General features: G+C 40.5%; 1 protein-coding gene across 1 annotated transcript in view; it reads left to right on the top strand.

The window, feature by feature from the left end:
- Positions 1-18621, top strand: part of sema5a (sema domain, seven thrombospondin repeats (type 1 and type 1-like), transmembrane domain (TM) and short cytoplasmic domain, (semaphorin) 5A) — an 88651-nt gene that overhangs the window by 37702 nt on the left and 32328 nt on the right. Inside the window, exons 8-13 of the mRNA XM_062441578.1 lie at positions 562-697; positions 4716-4920; positions 7212-7419; positions 10550-10667; positions 13298-13479; positions 14478-14621. Coding sequence (XP_062297562.1) covers positions 562-697; positions 4716-4920; positions 7212-7419; positions 10550-10667; positions 13298-13479; positions 14478-14621 — 993 coding nt within the window. The remainder of the gene's footprint in view (positions 1-561; positions 698-4715; positions 4921-7211; positions 7420-10549; positions 10668-13297; positions 13480-14477; positions 14622-18621) is intronic.

The raw sequence follows: 18621 nt of genomic DNA, 5'->3' as shown, positions 1-18621 counted from the left end.
AATCTATTCTTTATGGTCAATGCCTTCACATTGCTGAAAAAGAAGTCTTTTGAAGGGTATTGGAAACATTTCTCCCTGCAGGCACAGAGTTTAATGAACAGCCGCATTGGATTATAATTCACATCGCCCAAGTCTCACAGTTTGAGTTGAGAGTTAATACTCTCATTCTTTACTTTCTCTTCAGTGGGAGGAGACCGGTACTTGTTGAAACTGACAGCTTAAAAAGTCAAAGCTGTATTTCAGGCTCCAGATCTGTACAGTTAATCAGACAAGTCGAACAGCTTAATAGTGTCCTTTTGCTGGATTTATAATCGAAAAATGACGATCACTTACATCAGCATCTGTGTCTGTCTGTCCGGTGTTTGATTTGTATTGTTGGCTGAAAGCCGTTCAAACAAATACAAACATACAGAGGTCAGTCTTACAAATACAAAATCTGAACAGTCTCCTGCTAGTGTAAAGGTGTATTTTTCTAAATTTCTTTCTACTAATACTTCTCTCTCTCCCTCTCCTCTCCCTTTGTTGGGTTTCTCTTCCCTTTTTTCTGTTCCTGACATTCAGCAACAGCATTGCTGCATCTGCTGTGTGTGCCTTCAATCTCAGTGCCATATCACAGGTTTTCCATGGGCCCTTCAAATACCAGGAGAACTCCCGGTCGGCCTGGCTGCCCTATCCCAACCCCAACCCATACTTTCAGGTAACAAAAATATAGAGACGCTTTTTTCTTGCCTTGTCTGATTTGAGACTCAGCAGCTCAGAAACAACCCAAACATTGAAAGAAATGTCCAGTAAGTTTATGAATCATGCTATGGTCCAGTATAGTCAAGTTATAGCCCAGAGCTAATAATTAATGATCATGTGTTCATGCTTGAGGTAATTTAGACCAACATACTTCCCAGTCAGCCAAACAGTATGTGTGGCTGGGTGCATGCCTACGGTAATTTGCATCTTTGTGTGTGTGTGTGTGTGTGTGTGTGTGTGTGTGTGTGTGTGTGTGTGTGTGTGTGTGTGTGTGTATCCCAATACATAAATGTGTGTCCATTCTGATAAGCTTGCCTCACAGCCCCAGCAAACTCCTCACTCTCATTAATTTTCCTCTTTGTTTCAATCAACCATCTCTCTGCTCATGAACACACACATAACGTGCTCGTTATAAAATCCAGTGGTTTTTACAATGGCACAATCATTCCTTTAAAATGTCTCATAACCTTGTTCTGTGAACTGAAGTCCGTCGTAATAAACTGTCCTTGCTTTGCACAAGTGGCCCTTTATATTTATATTGCTTTCTTAAAAAACCCGGAGGGGCAAAATGAGCAAAGCTGGTGCACCTTATCCCGATTTGAGGAGCTGCTCCTTACTGACGACACAGAGGGAATGTTTTAATAGCAGAAGAAGTGGCTCTCATGGAACAAGCTTAGCTGATAGTGAGGGAGCTAATCCATGCAAGCTCTCCATGAGGGATTGAATTCCCTCTGAGGCCTGGCTGCCAATGGGTGACACACGCCTCACTTCCACACATGTTCCCCATCACGAGCCCTCGATCATGTTTCTGTCAGGCCAGCAGATGCATGAGCATTTGTAACGCCCGCTATCGAGAAGTTGCACACACACATTATCTATAATGACATGCCCAAGCAGAAAAAAGTAGATGAAATGCTCATGCAGAAAAAGCGCTAGCTGTGACAGTTTACAAAAAAAAAAGCACATGCACTCACCCGTAACTCTAACATAGAAAGTATTTCACTGCCACCATGCATTCACATGTCAGCATATCACTGCTAGCTGAGTAAAATTGACTTTCCTTTAAGAAAAAACTATTTTCCCTATCTAGTCAATGCTGACCATAGATTTATCCTGTTCAGCATACAGTAGGTGCTCCACAGACGGGTGTCTATAAACCATAGACTTTTATGATGCTGTGTTCCTCAAGGATAAACCAGGATCAGCTTTTCCTCTCTGTCCCCATCTCTCCACTTAAGCTCGGGCACAATAGCTGCTCCTCACTGCTGGACCGATGCACACTTTATCTAGGTTTCAGTGACATCTTCATCAAGCATTTGTCAATGTTGGAGGATTAGATTTACGAGCACACGATTTATAGTCTGACCATTTTTTCTTTGGGGCTTTGTGCACACTCAACTACACACAGGTACATGCACAGATATGCACCTACAGGAAATCTGCACCCATAAAAGTCACTGGCTATGTACATATCTTCTGTACGTAAATGCGTTCACAACATTAGTGGGATATATATTGCCGCCAAATAGGGATAATTATGACTGTGAACTCATCACTCAACACACACAATGGTCATTGATTGAGAGCTTAATTCCCCCGTCTGTCTGCAGAGAAAATCCCCCCATTTATTTGAACCACACGGATTGATCCTGCTGAGTGTATTCAGGCTATGAGTCATGTTCGTTGTGCGTTAGGAGCTAATACTGTCTCTGTGTTGTATAGGTTTTCTGTCACACTGTAATTGCTTACTGTAAAAAGGCATCCGTTCCTAAGCTCCATATGTAGGGAAATATGCTAACTTTAAGCAAAATGCTGATGGAAGATTTTGTTATCTTATCATTTCAAGTGCAGCAAAAACAAAGCAAAAAGTGTGAGTTTTTTGTGATCATTTGCAGCCAAAACTGACAAAATATTGTAATCAGATCTTACCGGGATGCTGAAAGTTTAAATAACCCAGGAGGCATATTAAGCAAAAGCCCATTTTGCAAAAACATGCTGTAAAACAGCCCAATTTTTGCTGTGACACTTTTCATCTTGGCAGAGCAAACTGCGCTGATGATGAGCAAGACAGCTGAGTGTTGAATGGGCCCTCAGCCAAATGATGGTTCTGTCCCTCACCTTGACTTTACTGGGGAAATCAAACATCCATCACTCCCTACATTCATGGATGTCATAGACCTCCACTGGTCAGCATGCCTATCTTTGTCTTGCTCTGGCAGAAAGACAATCATGCAGATACTTCAGGATTCACACACATGCACGCAATGCAAGGACAAATGCATCAAAGGTGAACCACAATAGGAAACCTGAGACGTGTTATAATATAGCCCACACCACACATGGGCTACACATTTTTGCCATAAGCAAGAGGAACAAGTGCACACACATACACAGTGTTGCATTTCCCTGTCCTTCAGGGCTTTAATGTCCCATCTCCTGATGTGGCGATCGGTCACCCATCCCGGGGAAGCCCTCCATGATTCTCACATGTCAGCCCAGGGAAGGCCAGGCATTGGTCTGGATGAAGTGTCTGTGCAGTTACTACTGTAGCTAGCCAGTGGGAACTAATCGCCACCCAAGGTCCAGTCTCAGCTAAGTATGACCAGGGTGTGTAATGAAAGCCTGGAGCACATTCATTTAGTGCCTCAGTGATACTATGTTCAAAACAAAGACAGTTATTTGGATTACTGTAATTGTCAAGCACAGCTTATTTTGGTTTGCTGTGCTCTACTGTCCTAAGGTAGACTATTCTTTGTGGATGAGCCTTCAATCCACAATCCTGACCCCAGCCTGGGACTGCTTTTGCTGAAAGGGACATGCATGGTTAGCTTTACTCATCCAGCTCTCCCTCAGCTGGACTGGCTTTATGCCTCACCTTGCTCTTGCTCTCCTTCCCTTTGCTACAGTGTGCTCTTAGAGCTACAGAGCATCATAATAATATAATCTGCCCCTGATAGCAAAATATAACATTCTATATAATTCCAGTCATAACACTTGGGACCTCTGTTCAAGATTGTATACTTTTTTGATTCATAAAAATGTATACAAAAAAGGTTTACAGTAAATAACGTCATTTGAACTAAAGAAATGAACAGAGATGTTGATATTACTTTAATAATAAAAACACAACCTTCAGCAGCACAAAAGTCTAAATTACACTTCTGACCCCTTAAAGCCTCCTGTTTTTAACTCCCATTTGGAGAGGGTGCACGTTATTAAAGTCCGTTTCATAAATGAACTCTGGGAAATATCTTGCATATCAGATACTTCACATTATAAGCAAGTGCTGTGGCACTGACTTTGCTATTGTAGCAAAGCTCTACTGGGACACAAAATGAGAACTTGGAGTCAATAATGCTTGATAAAACCAAATTAATCTGTGATGTTGAAATCTATGTATTTATATGAGAGACTTCTGTTATTGCAGCTGTAGTGTTTTATAGGCATCTGCTACTATTTTGGGCACGAGTCATTTTGTTACTTTATTTTTGGGGGAGTCATTTAGAGAAAGCATTATTTTTCATAATATTATAAATAGCATTAATGAAGCTCTGAAAATGAAAACCTTTTTAAGATATTAGCGTATTTCTGAGATAAAGAGTGAACAATCAGAAACATAATTATTGGCATACCAATAAAACTCAACAGCAATATATATGCATATGAGGAAAAATCTAATAAAAGATTGCTCAGTCAAACATTCATTCATTCTCTTTCCATCAGCCTTGGTGTATTGACTACAAAGCCTTAAGGTTGAGAGGATAACAAACCATCACAATGAGGCAGCAATTGACTTTCAAGCCTTGTTCGTTTAATCATTCAATCCCTCTCTTTTCCTGTTCCTCTCTGTATGTCAGGCCACAAAATCTTAAGCTTATTAAAGTAGCTTGCTCTCCCCAAAGAGGTACGCTTGGCTTTTATTAATGTAGTAAGTCACACCTTTTTCTTTTTCTCCAATCTCTCCATCTCCACAGTGCGGCACCATTGACTCTGGCTCCTATGTGAACCTGACAGAAAGAAACCTGCAGGACGCTCAGAAGTTTTTGCTCATGCATGAGGTGGTCCAACCTGTGGTTCCTGTGCCCTACTTCATGGAGGACAATGTTCGCTTCACTCATGTGGCAGTGGATGTGGTGCAGGGGAAAGACATGCTGTTTCACATCATCTATTTGGCAACAGGTATGTTCCTGACACAACATCATTTCACATTTTCAGCACACTTTTTTTATTCACTGGTATGTTGTGGATGCTCGCATGTCCTAGTGATTTTATGACTTCTTAAAGCCTTGAAAATGTCAAGAAAAAATCAGCTTCTAATTATGAGTGATGTGGTCCTAAATTAGCACACCATTTTCTACCAAAGTTAGAAGAGTTTTAGTTATTTCACATGAGATTTCTTTTTTTTGTCAGCGTGGGTGAGGCTTGGTTGGTCCATGCATCAATCAGGATTTAGAAATATTTTCAACAAAATTTGATAATGATGATGTTGGAAGCATTGTCAGTCAAATCTGACCAGAACACACGTTGAAGCGGATTAGCATTTTTGGAGTGTTAAACTCTTAATAAATAAAATTTTACTGCCTCAACTAAAGCTTTGATTGTCAAGAATAATGTTTGTTATAGATAAACTGTGATTTTTTTACGGGCTGTTGCAATGCAAGAGAAAAAAGAGGCCTTCGAGAAGAATAATGAAAACAATAGATCTGTAGATCTAAGGAGACATCAAAGCTTAGTCTTCTGACACCAGTTTGATCATTCTTTACCTCCATATGTCCTCCATATGCACTGGCAGAGCACACATGCATGCAGTATACACTATAATATACACATGCACAGACAACGGCGCACACATATCACTTCCATACAATCCCTTTCTAAGACATCATAAATAGCATGAACCTGCCAAAAGTCATGCATCAGAAGAGGGCAGACGGGTAATTAATAAAACACAGCTCTGATTTAACTCTTACAGTTTCCCTGTCTGAACGACGTGGCACCGCCTGCTTATCAGTAGATTGTTTGATCATACTGGCGCAACAATATGTGATGTTACACTTGGCTAAGTGCCGAAAACTGTATCAGCAAGACACTAGATACACACCGGGGTTTGGTTGTCTGCTCAGCATTATGCTCATAAATACAATACGGATTATGAACGGGTGTTCTGAGCTGAATTTGAACGTAGTGACCCACTTCACTGTGCTAATGTACAATAGGCTCACAGGGAAATGTCAACATGATCTTCCTGTTGTAGTGTTAGTGTTATTTTAGGATGTCACACATACACACAGACACACATACACACAAACTCACAACCTGTTCCAGTCCACTAGCTCCGTACTTGGCATCTCCCTCAAAATCTCCTCTCTCATTGTTTGCGTGCTGCTGTGATCAATGTAGCGTCGTACCAGAGCTGCCCACAATGCAAGTTCCCCAGACACTAACCAGACGCTAATGAAAACATCTGATACGCTGCCAAGGCCACTGGCTAGCACACATACTGTAATCACATATTATTAACGCTTAAACGCACTGTGCTGATTGCGGGCTGATCTGAAGAACCTAACAGCTCCAACTGGGGGTCCAAACATGTCAAAGTATGAGGTTCTTTTATATGAACTCTTGGCTTGCAGCAGATTTCACCAAGCTCTTTCTCTCATTAATAATTCCAACCTTGCAGCAGTGTTTTACTCTTCCAGTTAGTGAGAAAAGAATTCAGTTAAGTCCAAAAGATTTTTTTTTAACTTACTGGTTCATCAAAGCGCCACATTTTTAACTATTTGTCAAGTTTTAGCATATACCTTGAGAAAAAACAAACCTTAGGGCAGTACTTAACCTTTACATTCCCCACCTTGAAAGTATCTATTAGCAATTCACCCCTCTTTCCCTTGGCATCACTATGAACCTAATTACTTTTCCTTTTCCCAAAGGATTGCATGTATAATAGATGATTTTGCATCCCAAAAGAAAATCTGCCCCTAACTTCATCTCAGGAGGCATACCTTACATAAGATAAAGGTCAGGGCGTATTCACAATGACATGGAGTTCCGCACTCTTCAGTATTAGAATAACAAAGCGGTTTCTTTTTCCTGGAATATCCCCTTAAAAAAAGTAGGACAGAAATCATGTAATCAGGTGCCATAACAATTCCCTGGTTGCATCTACAGTGCTGCATGTTGATGGCAGAACCAAGCTTGGCACGCCAAGCACCACCATTCTTTTTGACAGTGTTATTTCAGAGCCTCTCTGTTAGAGAGTGATTGTTGTATGGTTCACTCTGAGTTCACATTGGCTCGTGTGCAGTTTTGTTCATCCAGGCAGTGCTTTTTTTTTAAATGTTTTTTTCCTCTTTAAACTCCCTTCTGCTATTCTTACCGTGCCTGTATTTTGCTCTTTCCTCCACTACTTTACCTTTCTACTTGCAGTTAAAAACCCTTCTTCCTCTTTGTGATCAAATCCTCTCTTCCAGATTATGGTACTATCAGGAAAGTGCTTTCCCCTCTCAATCAGTCCACGGGGAACTGCCTATTGGAGGAGATTGAGTTGTTCCCGCCCAGGAAGAGGCAGCCAATCCGAAGCCTGCTGATCCTGCACAGCCGCAGCGAACTTTACGTGGGTGTAAGAGACCAGGTCATCAAGATCCCGCTCAAGAGATGCAGCTACCACAAAAGCAGAGAGTGAGTACATGTCCAAACACCATTAATCTCAGTGGAAAGTGTCAAAAAGCAAATGTGCACACCACAAAGTTTTAAAGCTCCCTCTTTCATAAGATGCTCTTTATCTGTGAGCGCCAGGCCTGTGTGTTGGTCAGGGGCCTTTGCTGAGATTTAAAACCCTGTAAATCAGCTTTTGCCTGAGCCACTGGAGGTGCCCGCGGCTGCCCTCTGTCTCTCTCACTGTCTTCTCCTCATTGTCACTGACCCGCACACAAAATTCTGCACTTTCAGCCTTGCACGCAGTCCTGCTACAGCTGTGTGTTTATCAGATATATTGAGTTTCTGTCCGTCTGGAAGACACTCTGTCAAGGCATAAATATTGGCAAAGAAAACCTGAGACACAGGCCGGGGTGTTAAGACTCACAAGATTGGGATCCCATCCATCATCGCACGCGGAAAGGAATCACACCTGCATTCCTTATCTCTCACACAATGATCTGTTATTGGAATACACAGAAGAGTTAAGGCCTCATATTACAGCTGTGGCTTTGTGATATATGCTGCAGCCATTATGGCACTTCATCACATCTTTCACGTTTTTTTTTTTTTTTAAGAGAGTGCTAGAGAGTCATAAGTTTAAAAAAAAACAGATAAAAGAAATAAACCAGTGTGCATAGACTGGCAGCTACAGCGAGTTACTAAGTTCATTACTGACATTTCTTTGAGGTTTACCTGTTTGAAATATTAGACGGCTGTCTCTGTGTTTGGCTGTTTGTGCTGGGTGGCTCACTGATAGGTGGTATACAATCTGCAAGGCCCTTAAGGCCCCTTTGAAAGACAGGTATTAGCTTGTTCTTGCTCTTTTTCATTTTGTTCTGCTGTCATCTCCCCTGATATCCCTGTCCGAACAGATACAGTCGATTACTCCCTGCTTTTTTTTTTAGTCACACAGACACTACGTCACTCTTCACGTGTGTGCGAGCACAGAGTGTTTGCCTTTCTGCATTTTCACATGATCTTTTGTCTGTGTCTGTGCGCAGTTCATTGTTATGGAACCCACGGACAACTTTGGTTACATTTCACTAGGGGCATGTCAGGCTGCGTTGATGCCTGTGGCTCTAAGACATGTCATTTTGCTGTCACTGCAGACGCATATTTGCATGAAAAGAGTAACATCAGGCTTTTTATTGCACTCAATAAACCACCTGAAGCAGATACAGCAAAGACAGATCCAGTTATCTTTGCTTCAGTTTTCTCACAGTGAATATTTGTTGGGCTGATAAGCTATTTGTGTCAGAAATGTACACGTGTATGGCGACACAAAACTATGAATGAATGAATGAATGAAGGCTTTATTTCAAACATGTAGAAAAACAAAAACAAAGAAAAAATATAAATATATGTATCTTACATAACAGAAAACAACAGTCAAACGCACAAAACAAGGAAAACAAAATTGATTAAACATGTTTGAAAAGGAGTAGGAAGAAGCATTCGCTTATTGAATCCTACCCCTTCTCCAAATTTATAATTCAACTATTTATTATTTATTTATTTCCTGTGTGTTTGTATCTTATTTATGTATGTATTTTAATCCTAATTGTTATTTATATTTACTTATTACCATATCTAAATAATCAAACATATTTGTCTGATACAGACTCAAAAGAAATAAAATAAATTAAACAGATAAACAAATAAATAAAGAGAATAATATGTGCAAACCCTAGTGCTCGTCCCACCCTCCTTCCTCCCTGTACCTAGTGTAAACCATGTGATTATACCGCTGTTTAAACATGTTCATGCTTGGACATTGCTTCAGCCCCCCGACAACCTGTTCCACAGTTTCACCCCACATACCGACACACAGTGAGTTTTTAAAGTTGTGCGAGCAAACGGATGCTTGAAGTTCATTTCCCCCCTGAGATTATATCCCCCTTCTCTCTGAAAAAACAGTTTTTGAATGTTGACCGGAAGTAGATTGTTGGCTGCTTTGTACATGATTTGTGCGGTTTGAAACTGAACTAAATCTATAAGTTTAAGTGTTTTTGAGTTCAAGATTAAAGGGTTGGTGTGTTCTCTGTAACCTTAGTTGTGAATTATCCTAATGGCTCTCTTCTGCAATATAATCAGTGGTTGTAGTGTACATTTATAAGTGTTTCCCCAGATCCCTACACAGTAATTTAAATATGGTAATATTAATGAGTTGTAAAGTATGTGGAGTGGTCTGTGGTCCAGGAAGTGTTTTGCCTTACTTAATACTGAAATGCTGCGTGACAGTTTGGTTTGTACATGTTTTATGTGAGATTTCCATGTCAGTTTATCATCCATAATTACCCCAAGAAATTTATTTTCATGTACCCTTACAATATCTACCCCATCTACTTGTATATGAACGTTATTACTTTTACAATTCCCAAATAGCATGACTTTTGTTTTATTGAGATTTAATGACAATTTGTTTCTATCAAACCATATCTTTATTTTAGACAGCTCTATTGCAAGCATCTCTAGAAGATCTTGTAAATTCCCCCCTGAACAAAAAATATTTGTATCGTCAGCAAATAAAACTAATTTTAATAACTTCGAAACCCTGCAGATGTCGTTTATGTATATAATCTATAATCCTGGTGTTTGCCTGAAGATTACCTGAGAAATCAGTCAGCACATTTTGTTAAGACATAATTTTAGGATGCTGATGCAGTGTAAGCATTGTAGAGCATCCCAATGCTCCACATTCACAAATAAACAAAATTAACATTTTTCCTGCCTGTCTCAAACATCCCTGCCTTTCTCATCACGCTCCTCTTTTCTGTCTCTTCAGTAGTTTCTCTCCTCCCAGTTAATTTTCTCTGCCCTTGCCTCTTTTTCCTCTCCTCCAAATTTCTCTGCCTTTACACCTGTCTCTTCCTCTTTTTCCTAATCTCTTCTTTCCCTCTACCCATCTTCCCTACTTCCCTCTATTACCTTATCTCTCTCAATTCCTATTTTTCCACCCATCACTCTCCCACATCCTTATCGTCTAACTTTCTCCATCACCCCCCTTCTTGTTAGGATTTCGTGCTTGTCCCGCCACAATGAAGATCTGTCTGTTTTCACATATGACAGGTTAATAAAAAACAAACTTTTATTCTGTCCTCTCTCTCTCCAGAGCGTGTGTTGGGGCCAGAGACCCCTACTGCGGCTGGGATCTGTTGCTGAAGAAATGCACCACCTTGGAGGAGAGTGTCCGTATGAGCCAATGGGAGCAGAGCATCACAAAATGCCCTGTGAGTTTCATAGAGATGTTCCCTGATCTGTACAGAACTCATTGTGGTGCACTTGCTTTCTTCTTGGTACCTACTTTAAAACTTAAAATTCGGTAGAAAACACAGTTATCATTATTCAGCGTCTGCGCACACTCTTCTCTCCACATGAATTTAATACTCACATTCATCTGTGCTCCTCTCCTCTGAAAACTACAGCCTGCTCTGTATTCTCTCCATGCACTCACAGCTTACAAGCAACAGCCCCAAACGCCAGGCTGAGAAACATATCCTTGCCAAAGAAAGGCATCTTGGGACTGAACAACTTGACTATAAGGGAGCGGCTTGTACCCCGGGAGTGATCAAGAGCACTGCCTCAATCATTCATCTCTGACTGCTTGTTCATTAGCAAAACAGCTCTCCCATTTATTTCAACGTGCACCAAATTTGGGAGCAGTATTAGGGGGCGGTAAACCTATCAATTTCAGCATGTCTCTGCTTTTTCAGCGTTTCATAGACATCATTTTCAAGCCAGTCACAGCAGAGTGTTGTGCCTCCATACCCTTTTATGTGGCTTCATGTTCAGACGAATATTTGGCACTCAAGCCACTGAGCACCCCATGGCATCTGTCAGCAGAGCAGTGGCAGAGACGTGGCTAATGCTGCCTGCACATATGCATTCAGACATGCACATATGCACATGCATATATTTGCATAAACTGGCATTTTTGCCAAGTCAGTATTGCAGATCAACATTTTCTTGCTATGCTGGGGGGAAACTTGCCACAGCCATTCAGAGCATTTCTGTGGTAATTATGTTAAGTCAACCAGGACCCGGTCAGCTAAGCTGTAATGCGCTGTTTAGATAAGGAGTGTATTCCATAGAGCGCACACACATTTTAAATGGAGAGGTTCTGATTAAAGATAATACCCATGTTCCCAGCTGCTTCTTAGCCACTAATCCTTTAGTTTTGATGTATTTTCAGGTGGCCACATACCACTGACCACACCACAGATGGAATATGTATTTACTCACTTAACCTTGGTCTAACTAGGTCCAACCCATTTAGAGTGAGCATGAATTAACTCTGGCAGTAATAACTTTGTTTGCTGACAGAGAGAAATGGCTATACAATAGGACTCATGAAGCCAGGCCAGAATGGGGAAATTGTTGTGCTTGAAAACGGTTTTGTGCCAAATCAAGAAAAGCCAAAACACATGACGTGGTCTTTTATCACAGTTAGTTTCACTACCTGTGAGTCCATTAGCAAAAAACAGCAAAACTGACTGAATGTCTGCTCTGTTGCTTTCTCCCGCAAAGTGAACGTTTGGAGCTGGAGGCCTGTCAAGGGTTTGAACACTGAGTCGTGTTGTGTAGGCAGAGACAGGAGATACGCTTTACCGACCTATTCACAATACCCATCTGGTGCCACTGTCTCATGTCTAGATGGAAAAAAATATCTGTCTGTGGTTTTAGGGAGGATACAGTAGAGTCTTAGTCATTGTCCTGTATATTTAGTGTTAAGTTTCCACCCAGGTAAAGTGGGAAATCCTACACAATAATTATTATAGTAAGGAACTCAGTTCAGCAAAGTGACTTTAATCAACCCTTACTCTGAAAAAAATACATGCTGTCACAGTATTCTTGAGATTAAACAAAGAGAAAGCCTATGAAAGTGAAAGTATTTCTCTTATAACTCGCATAAAACACAAGTGCTTTTCATCAGCCTTCTGGTGTGCTTCTTTTCTATTATCCATTTGAATAAAATAGGTGTACTTTTCTCACCAGTAAAAATGAGTATTTCGCTGTCTTTTGCTGTGTGTGTTTTAGGGACAGATAAAAAGTGTAGTCACTAAACAGATAATGTCACAAACATGCGCCATTTAATTTATGTCCTTATCAATGAATAATTGAATGATTGTTGAAAAAGATGCAATCTCTTTGTACGTTTACCTCTTTTTTTTCTTTCTAGGCAGTCGCTTAATGTAAATGTTGTCTGTCTTACACATGCGTCCCTTATTACGGCATACAGCAGAGTTCAATTACCAGTAAGAGTAGAGGGCAGACATTATTTCTGCTTCTGCCAGAGTGGCTGATGATCACACTTTCTCTTCCACCCTTTAAATCACCCTGAAATGCAGCATCAACATGGCTCATATCATCTTCAGTTCTGAATCTCCCACCGGTGTTTTTTGTGGGTGCGTGTGTTTAGCTCGTATATCCAGGACATCACTCGTAATTCATACTTCTTTCCTGTTTCATACTGTTTTGCTTCAGGTGTCTATTTATGCGACCACTTTCATTTCCTCATATTTCTGTCCCTTGAATGTGTCCATTCACAGCTCTCATTTGCCTCCCTGAGTCTCTGTTTTGCTTATTTTGAATCTCATTATATCCTGAGACAATTTTCATGTCCTCCTATGTTTTCAGCACATTTTTGTGCCTATAACTGAACAGTTTTGGATTGCTGTAGATGATGTAATTTCTGCATCTATTTGAGGAAAATTGATTTCTGTTTGCATCCACTGTTGCCGTGGGCTGCGTTTCCCAGAGCAACGCGCTCCTGAGAGCATCATTCTAATGCAATGACCAGTTTCTGAGAAAAGCCATTACTTTTGAAAGTTTTATTTTTGGCCTTCTCCTTCGCTAACAGGTCCGTAATGTGACAGTCGATGGAGGCTTTGGCACCTGGTCCGGATGGTCCACGTGTAGCCACAATGATGGAGGCAGCGCAGGGTCCTGTCTTTGTCGGACACGAGCCTGTGATAACCCCACCCCTCAGTGTGGAGGACAGCAGTGTCATGGGATCAGCGTTGAAGTCGCCAACTGCTCCAGGTTAATTTCTTTGGTGATTCATAAGCTTGTATCCGTAAATCTGTCTTCTGTCTTTATTATTCATATTTACTGTATATATTTGTTTCTCTATATAGACAGATGGATAGAAAGTTTGAGGGATAGATATATATTCATTTTTAATTCACTACACCTTCACACCTTTTTCACAGAGGACAGCTTGTGAGATCCACACAGAGTAAATTGTGTTGAAAATTCATTGTCACTTATTTGGGGCTAACAAGTGTTGATTGGGTGTTGTTTTTCACTCACTTAGCTGACTTTGTACTGATTTTGACACTCTCACTGTTAAAATTAACTGAAATGCTGCTGCTGTGCATCAGTCAGCAACCTAAACATGGCATGTGAACACACTCTGGCATGATGAAGGGACAAAACTAATGAATATTTTTGTTAATAATTTAAATATTGGTTTATTCTTGATCAATCCAAAAATGCTTTTGTCTATTAAATATCTAAATTTGGTGATAAATGTTCATCATAAGTCAACAGACCCCAAAGTAATATATTGGAATTAAAACAGAAATGTGTGTTTTTTCTTACTTTATATTTCCTTTAAAGTACCAAACTATCATTATCAAAATGGTAATTTAGTCGAATTTTTGTCAGTCAATTGATTTCTTACCAATAGTCATTTGGTAATCATGACAGCAAGTTGCAATATCCGGAGAAGTTGCCTGTTCTGTGTGCAACCAACGATGAAGAATGGGTTTTCTGTCTAGACCTTTATTTCCTCCTGAACAACAAAGATTGGAGAATCATCTTCTCAGACTATCTTTATTATTAATGATCTTAATTCGATTTATTTACACCTTCAGTTTCAGAAATAACATGGCTCAGCTTAAATTTACACCATATTCTAAGCAGAGTTAGATGAGCTTGTTTGTCATGGTGTGATAAACTTGGGAGATTATTAAAATCTTTAAACTGCAATCCAGCTAAAGTAACTTAGTCTGATGTTGCTCTGTGTGTCTCCATAGAAACGGAGCGTGGACTCCCTGGACTTCCTGGTCTCCCTGCAGCACCAGCTGCGGCATCGGCTTCCAAGTTCGTCAGCGTTCCTGCAGCAACCCAACCCCTCGCCACGGTGGACGAGTATGTGTGGGTCAGAACCGTGAAGAGAGGTATTACATACATACTTCATACACATTCATGTGTACTGACTAAAGCAAACACTTACTGTACATGCATGTTTGGATTTGTGTGCATGTGAAAGAAAAGATCAAAGTCTTTTTTTGCTTCATTTGCAACCTGCAGTTGGGAAGTATGACTTTGACTGTGACTTTTTCTCTCCCCCCACCCCCCCTACTTCTGTCAAACTTTGTGACAGCCAATTAAGGAATGTGTGGGATAGGCCTGTGCTTGGGTAATTATCTGGCTTTCACACACAGACTGAGTCTACGTTTTGAAGATTTGCAGGCTTTGGTGTAGAATAATCGCCTTTTAAAGATGTTTGTGTGGTTTCTAAGCAACCTTCAAGGCCTGGAAAAAAAAAAAGTTTTTCAAGGAGAAAGTATGTGAAGAAGCACCAAGAGACATACAAGGCAGCCCTGGTAGAAAAGGTCAAGAGATGAATATTGTTAAAGTTGAAATTTTGTTCATCTCAGTGTGCCAAGTCAGACAACGAATGAGTAAAGCTCTACGGTGTTCGAATATTAGATGGATGTGGCAATATTACATTATTTCAATTTGACCTTAATAAAGAGTGGCATATCTTAATGAAGGCATTCTTCCTCTGTGTCCATAGTATCTGCATTTATGAGCAAGGCATCATGCTGATGTTTTTCATCCAACTCCTGCCGTTAACAAGAGGTGGAAGTAGAAAAGTGCAAATAAATACAGTTCAGAGGGTACAGGGAAAGAATGAAGAGAAATAAATTGTCACCAATCGTTACTATAGCAACAGAAACAGCATCACGATGGACAAGTAATTGGATATGGCCTTCAAGAATGAACCTTATATTGCAGCCTTTTCTCTCTTTTCTCTGCACTTTTTTATTTCCTCTTTCACTCATCAAGCCTCCCACCTTCCACCTCTCTCAAGGACTGCTCCACCAGGAGCTCTGAGGACAATACTGTATAGGAAGAGAGTGGCAAAACCCAGTTACTCATAACCCCCCCCCCCCCCCCCCCACAAAAAAGGGGGAAAAATGCTGGCTGGCACAAAAGGCCACAGGAGACCAGAAGCAGGCTTTGCCAACCTCTCTTTTTTTCTTACTCCGAGCTTTAATCTCTTTGTTTCATCTCCCCTTCCTGCTCTCAGTACTTGCTCTGTTCAGCTATTTAAAACACCTTAGGCCAGTTGGGGGCCAGCTATGACGGCTGGAAAAGGATCCATGTATGGTGCATGTATGTGTGTATGTGTATGTGTCTGTGTGTGAATGTTGGTTTGTGAGAGAGAGACAGACAGACAGACAGACAGACAGACAGACAGACAGACAGACAGACAGACAGACAGACAGACAGACAGACAGACAGACAGACAGACAGACAGACAGACAGACAGACTGACTGACTGACTGACTGACTGACTGACTGACTGACTGACTGACTGACTGACAGACGAACAGTGAGGCAGGGAGATAGAGGTGTTAACAGATGAATTATGCTGTGTCAGTCTGAATCTGCCTCAGGGAAAAAAGATAGGATGCTGGAAAATGTTTTCTGTGTGTGTGTGTGTGTGTGTGTGTGTGTGTGTGTGTGTGTGTGTGTGTGTGTGTGTGTGTGTGTGTGTGTGTGTGTGTGTGTGTGTGTGTCCAACACGAGCATTTCCAGGCGTGTCAGGCAATGTATATCCCCAATGGTTGGAGAAAATGGGGAAAACCTCTCATTGGATGTTCCCTATGTGAAATGGTGTCCAAAAACTTCCAGCACATCTGTTGTTTATAGTTGCCCATGTGTGAAATAGGTAACGTCGCCCGTACAAGCTTTAATCTGCATGGAATGAAAAGGACTGGCACTTTATCAGCTTTTGAGTCCTGAACGATTCTTTTAATGCTGTGAAAGCTTGTTATTTTATAGGGCACAGACCTCTTTTCAGAGGTGTCAGACATCTGTAGAAAGCCCCACTACACGCTTTGTTCTTGCCTGGAGTATCAATGTACAGTTTGGATTCATTCACAGACCTTATGTTCACATGTGTGCTTGTGTAGCACGCAAGCTCAAATGTACATGTTTACAAAAACTCTTACTTACAAATTCAAAGGACAAAACTAAACCTCATCTCCCACCTCTTTTGGGCAGTTCTTTTAGCCAGTAGGCTTCCCATAAGTTCTTTCCTGATTGTTTGCAGCAGGCGGAGCTTTTAAAGATAAAGCAAATGTTTTTATACCGACCATGCACAGCAGCGCTACAGGCTTAAATCTGGCTGGTTAATGCCTGCTTTTACGAACCTTCTGTTAGTATTTCCCTGAGCACTCTGACACTGTCCACACTGCTTACTCAGCCTATAGCGAGTAATTACGAGCGGTTTAGTCTGATCAGCTCTGTGTGTTTTAGTGAGAAAAAGGATCAGAGAAGATGGACCAACGCCACTGACTTGTCTGAAAAAAATAAAGTGTGTATGATGGTGATTTTGAAGCTGTAAATCTGCTGTGTATTGATGAAAACAGTTTCTTTTATTGGTGCAGCAGGGGTATTTTGTGTCTGTATGCAAGCCTGCATTCGTGAATTGCTGTGTGTGTGTGTTTGTGTGTGTGTGTGTGTGTGTGTGTGTGTGTGTGTGTGTGTGTGTGTACATCTCTTCTTCTTTGAGACCTATACATGATTGTAATCCACACACACACTTCTCTCCAGCCCCACAACCCCCAAACCCAGCTGTTACAAGTGAGCAGATTAGTAAAAGTGGAAAGAAGACTGCTCTAAGGATTTTTACAAACAGGGTGAACAGAATGTAGCTTTTGATTCACCATGAACAATAGCAAAGTATTTGGGAATAGTACAATGGAAATATCCATCCTGAGCCTCTGGAGGAAAGGAATAAAGTTAAAGCTATTTTAGCGCGAGAGGTCTCAGTTTTCCTCAAAAGGCAGTCATGTGCCAAAAAACAACAAAATAGCCATAAAAGCAATTTTATAGTATGCATAAAAACTTATAAAATAAATGATATGGCTCTAATAAGGCTGGCATTCGCCTATCGTTATTGTATAATGAGAACTGAGTAGTATTTTAGACATTGCAGTAATCCTGTCTTGTAAAACGATGTAATTAGAGATGATGCATGCATCTTTGTGGCTTTTTTAATAGGCTGTGTCAATGAATTATGCAAAATGCATATGCATGTTCATTCACTTTTGAGATGAAATTTTCTCAGCTGTACTTTTTTATCCTTGCGACACTGCCCTTTACATCGCGCTCAGACATATGCCACAGACCTGTCTCCACTGACATGATTCAATCAGATGTTCTGGTTCACCGTTTTCTCTCTGCATTCGATGGCCACATCAAACAGGCATGTTGGGCTTGTTACAGCTTGTTTGAAGTGAAGTTTACACGCCTTGTTTTTTGAGACATCCCTGTCTTGTGGTAGAAGCTCTTTGTAGCTATTTCGGTTCAGTGGCAAAGCTAAAAGTGCGGTGACGTCTCCAGTGGCCTTCACATATAATTTTAGTGCTCTTTAAGATAAAGTAGCTATTTCATTTTCCAGAGACAAGTCGGAGGAAGCTCTCATGCTGGATTCAATAGATTCCCAGCTTCATTCATAAATGCTTTTAACTACAGTACAGGACTCAATAATAAGTGGTGATAAGTAACAAATACATTTTCTCAAGCAGTGTTCTCAAGTATACCTTTGAGTTACTTGTACTGGTACTGAAGTACTTTCATTTCATACCACTTACCCTTGATACCTCTACTCCAATACATTTATCATACATTTATTGTAATTACCTTATAAATTAACATATATATACAACATTTTACTAACTACTAAACAATGTATAAAATCCTAATTTTTTTCTAGTTTTAGTTCTTGTACTTTTAACGCTCAAAGTACATTTTGCTATAGTACTTAAATACTTGAATATTGTGTTCAGTGCAGGATTTGTACTTTTAATAAAGGAAATTACAAGTGTGGTATTGCTGCTTTTACTTATGTAAAGAATCTAACTGCTTCTTCCACCACTG

Source organism: Scomber scombrus, chromosome 20 (assembly GCF_963691925.1).
Source record: "Scomber scombrus chromosome 20, fScoSco1.1, whole genome shotgun sequence".
In the NCBI taxonomy this organism is placed as follows: domain Eukaryota; kingdom Metazoa; phylum Chordata; class Actinopteri; order Scombriformes; family Scombridae; genus Scomber; species Scomber scombrus.
This window is presented reverse-complemented; position numbering and strand designations above follow the sequence as displayed.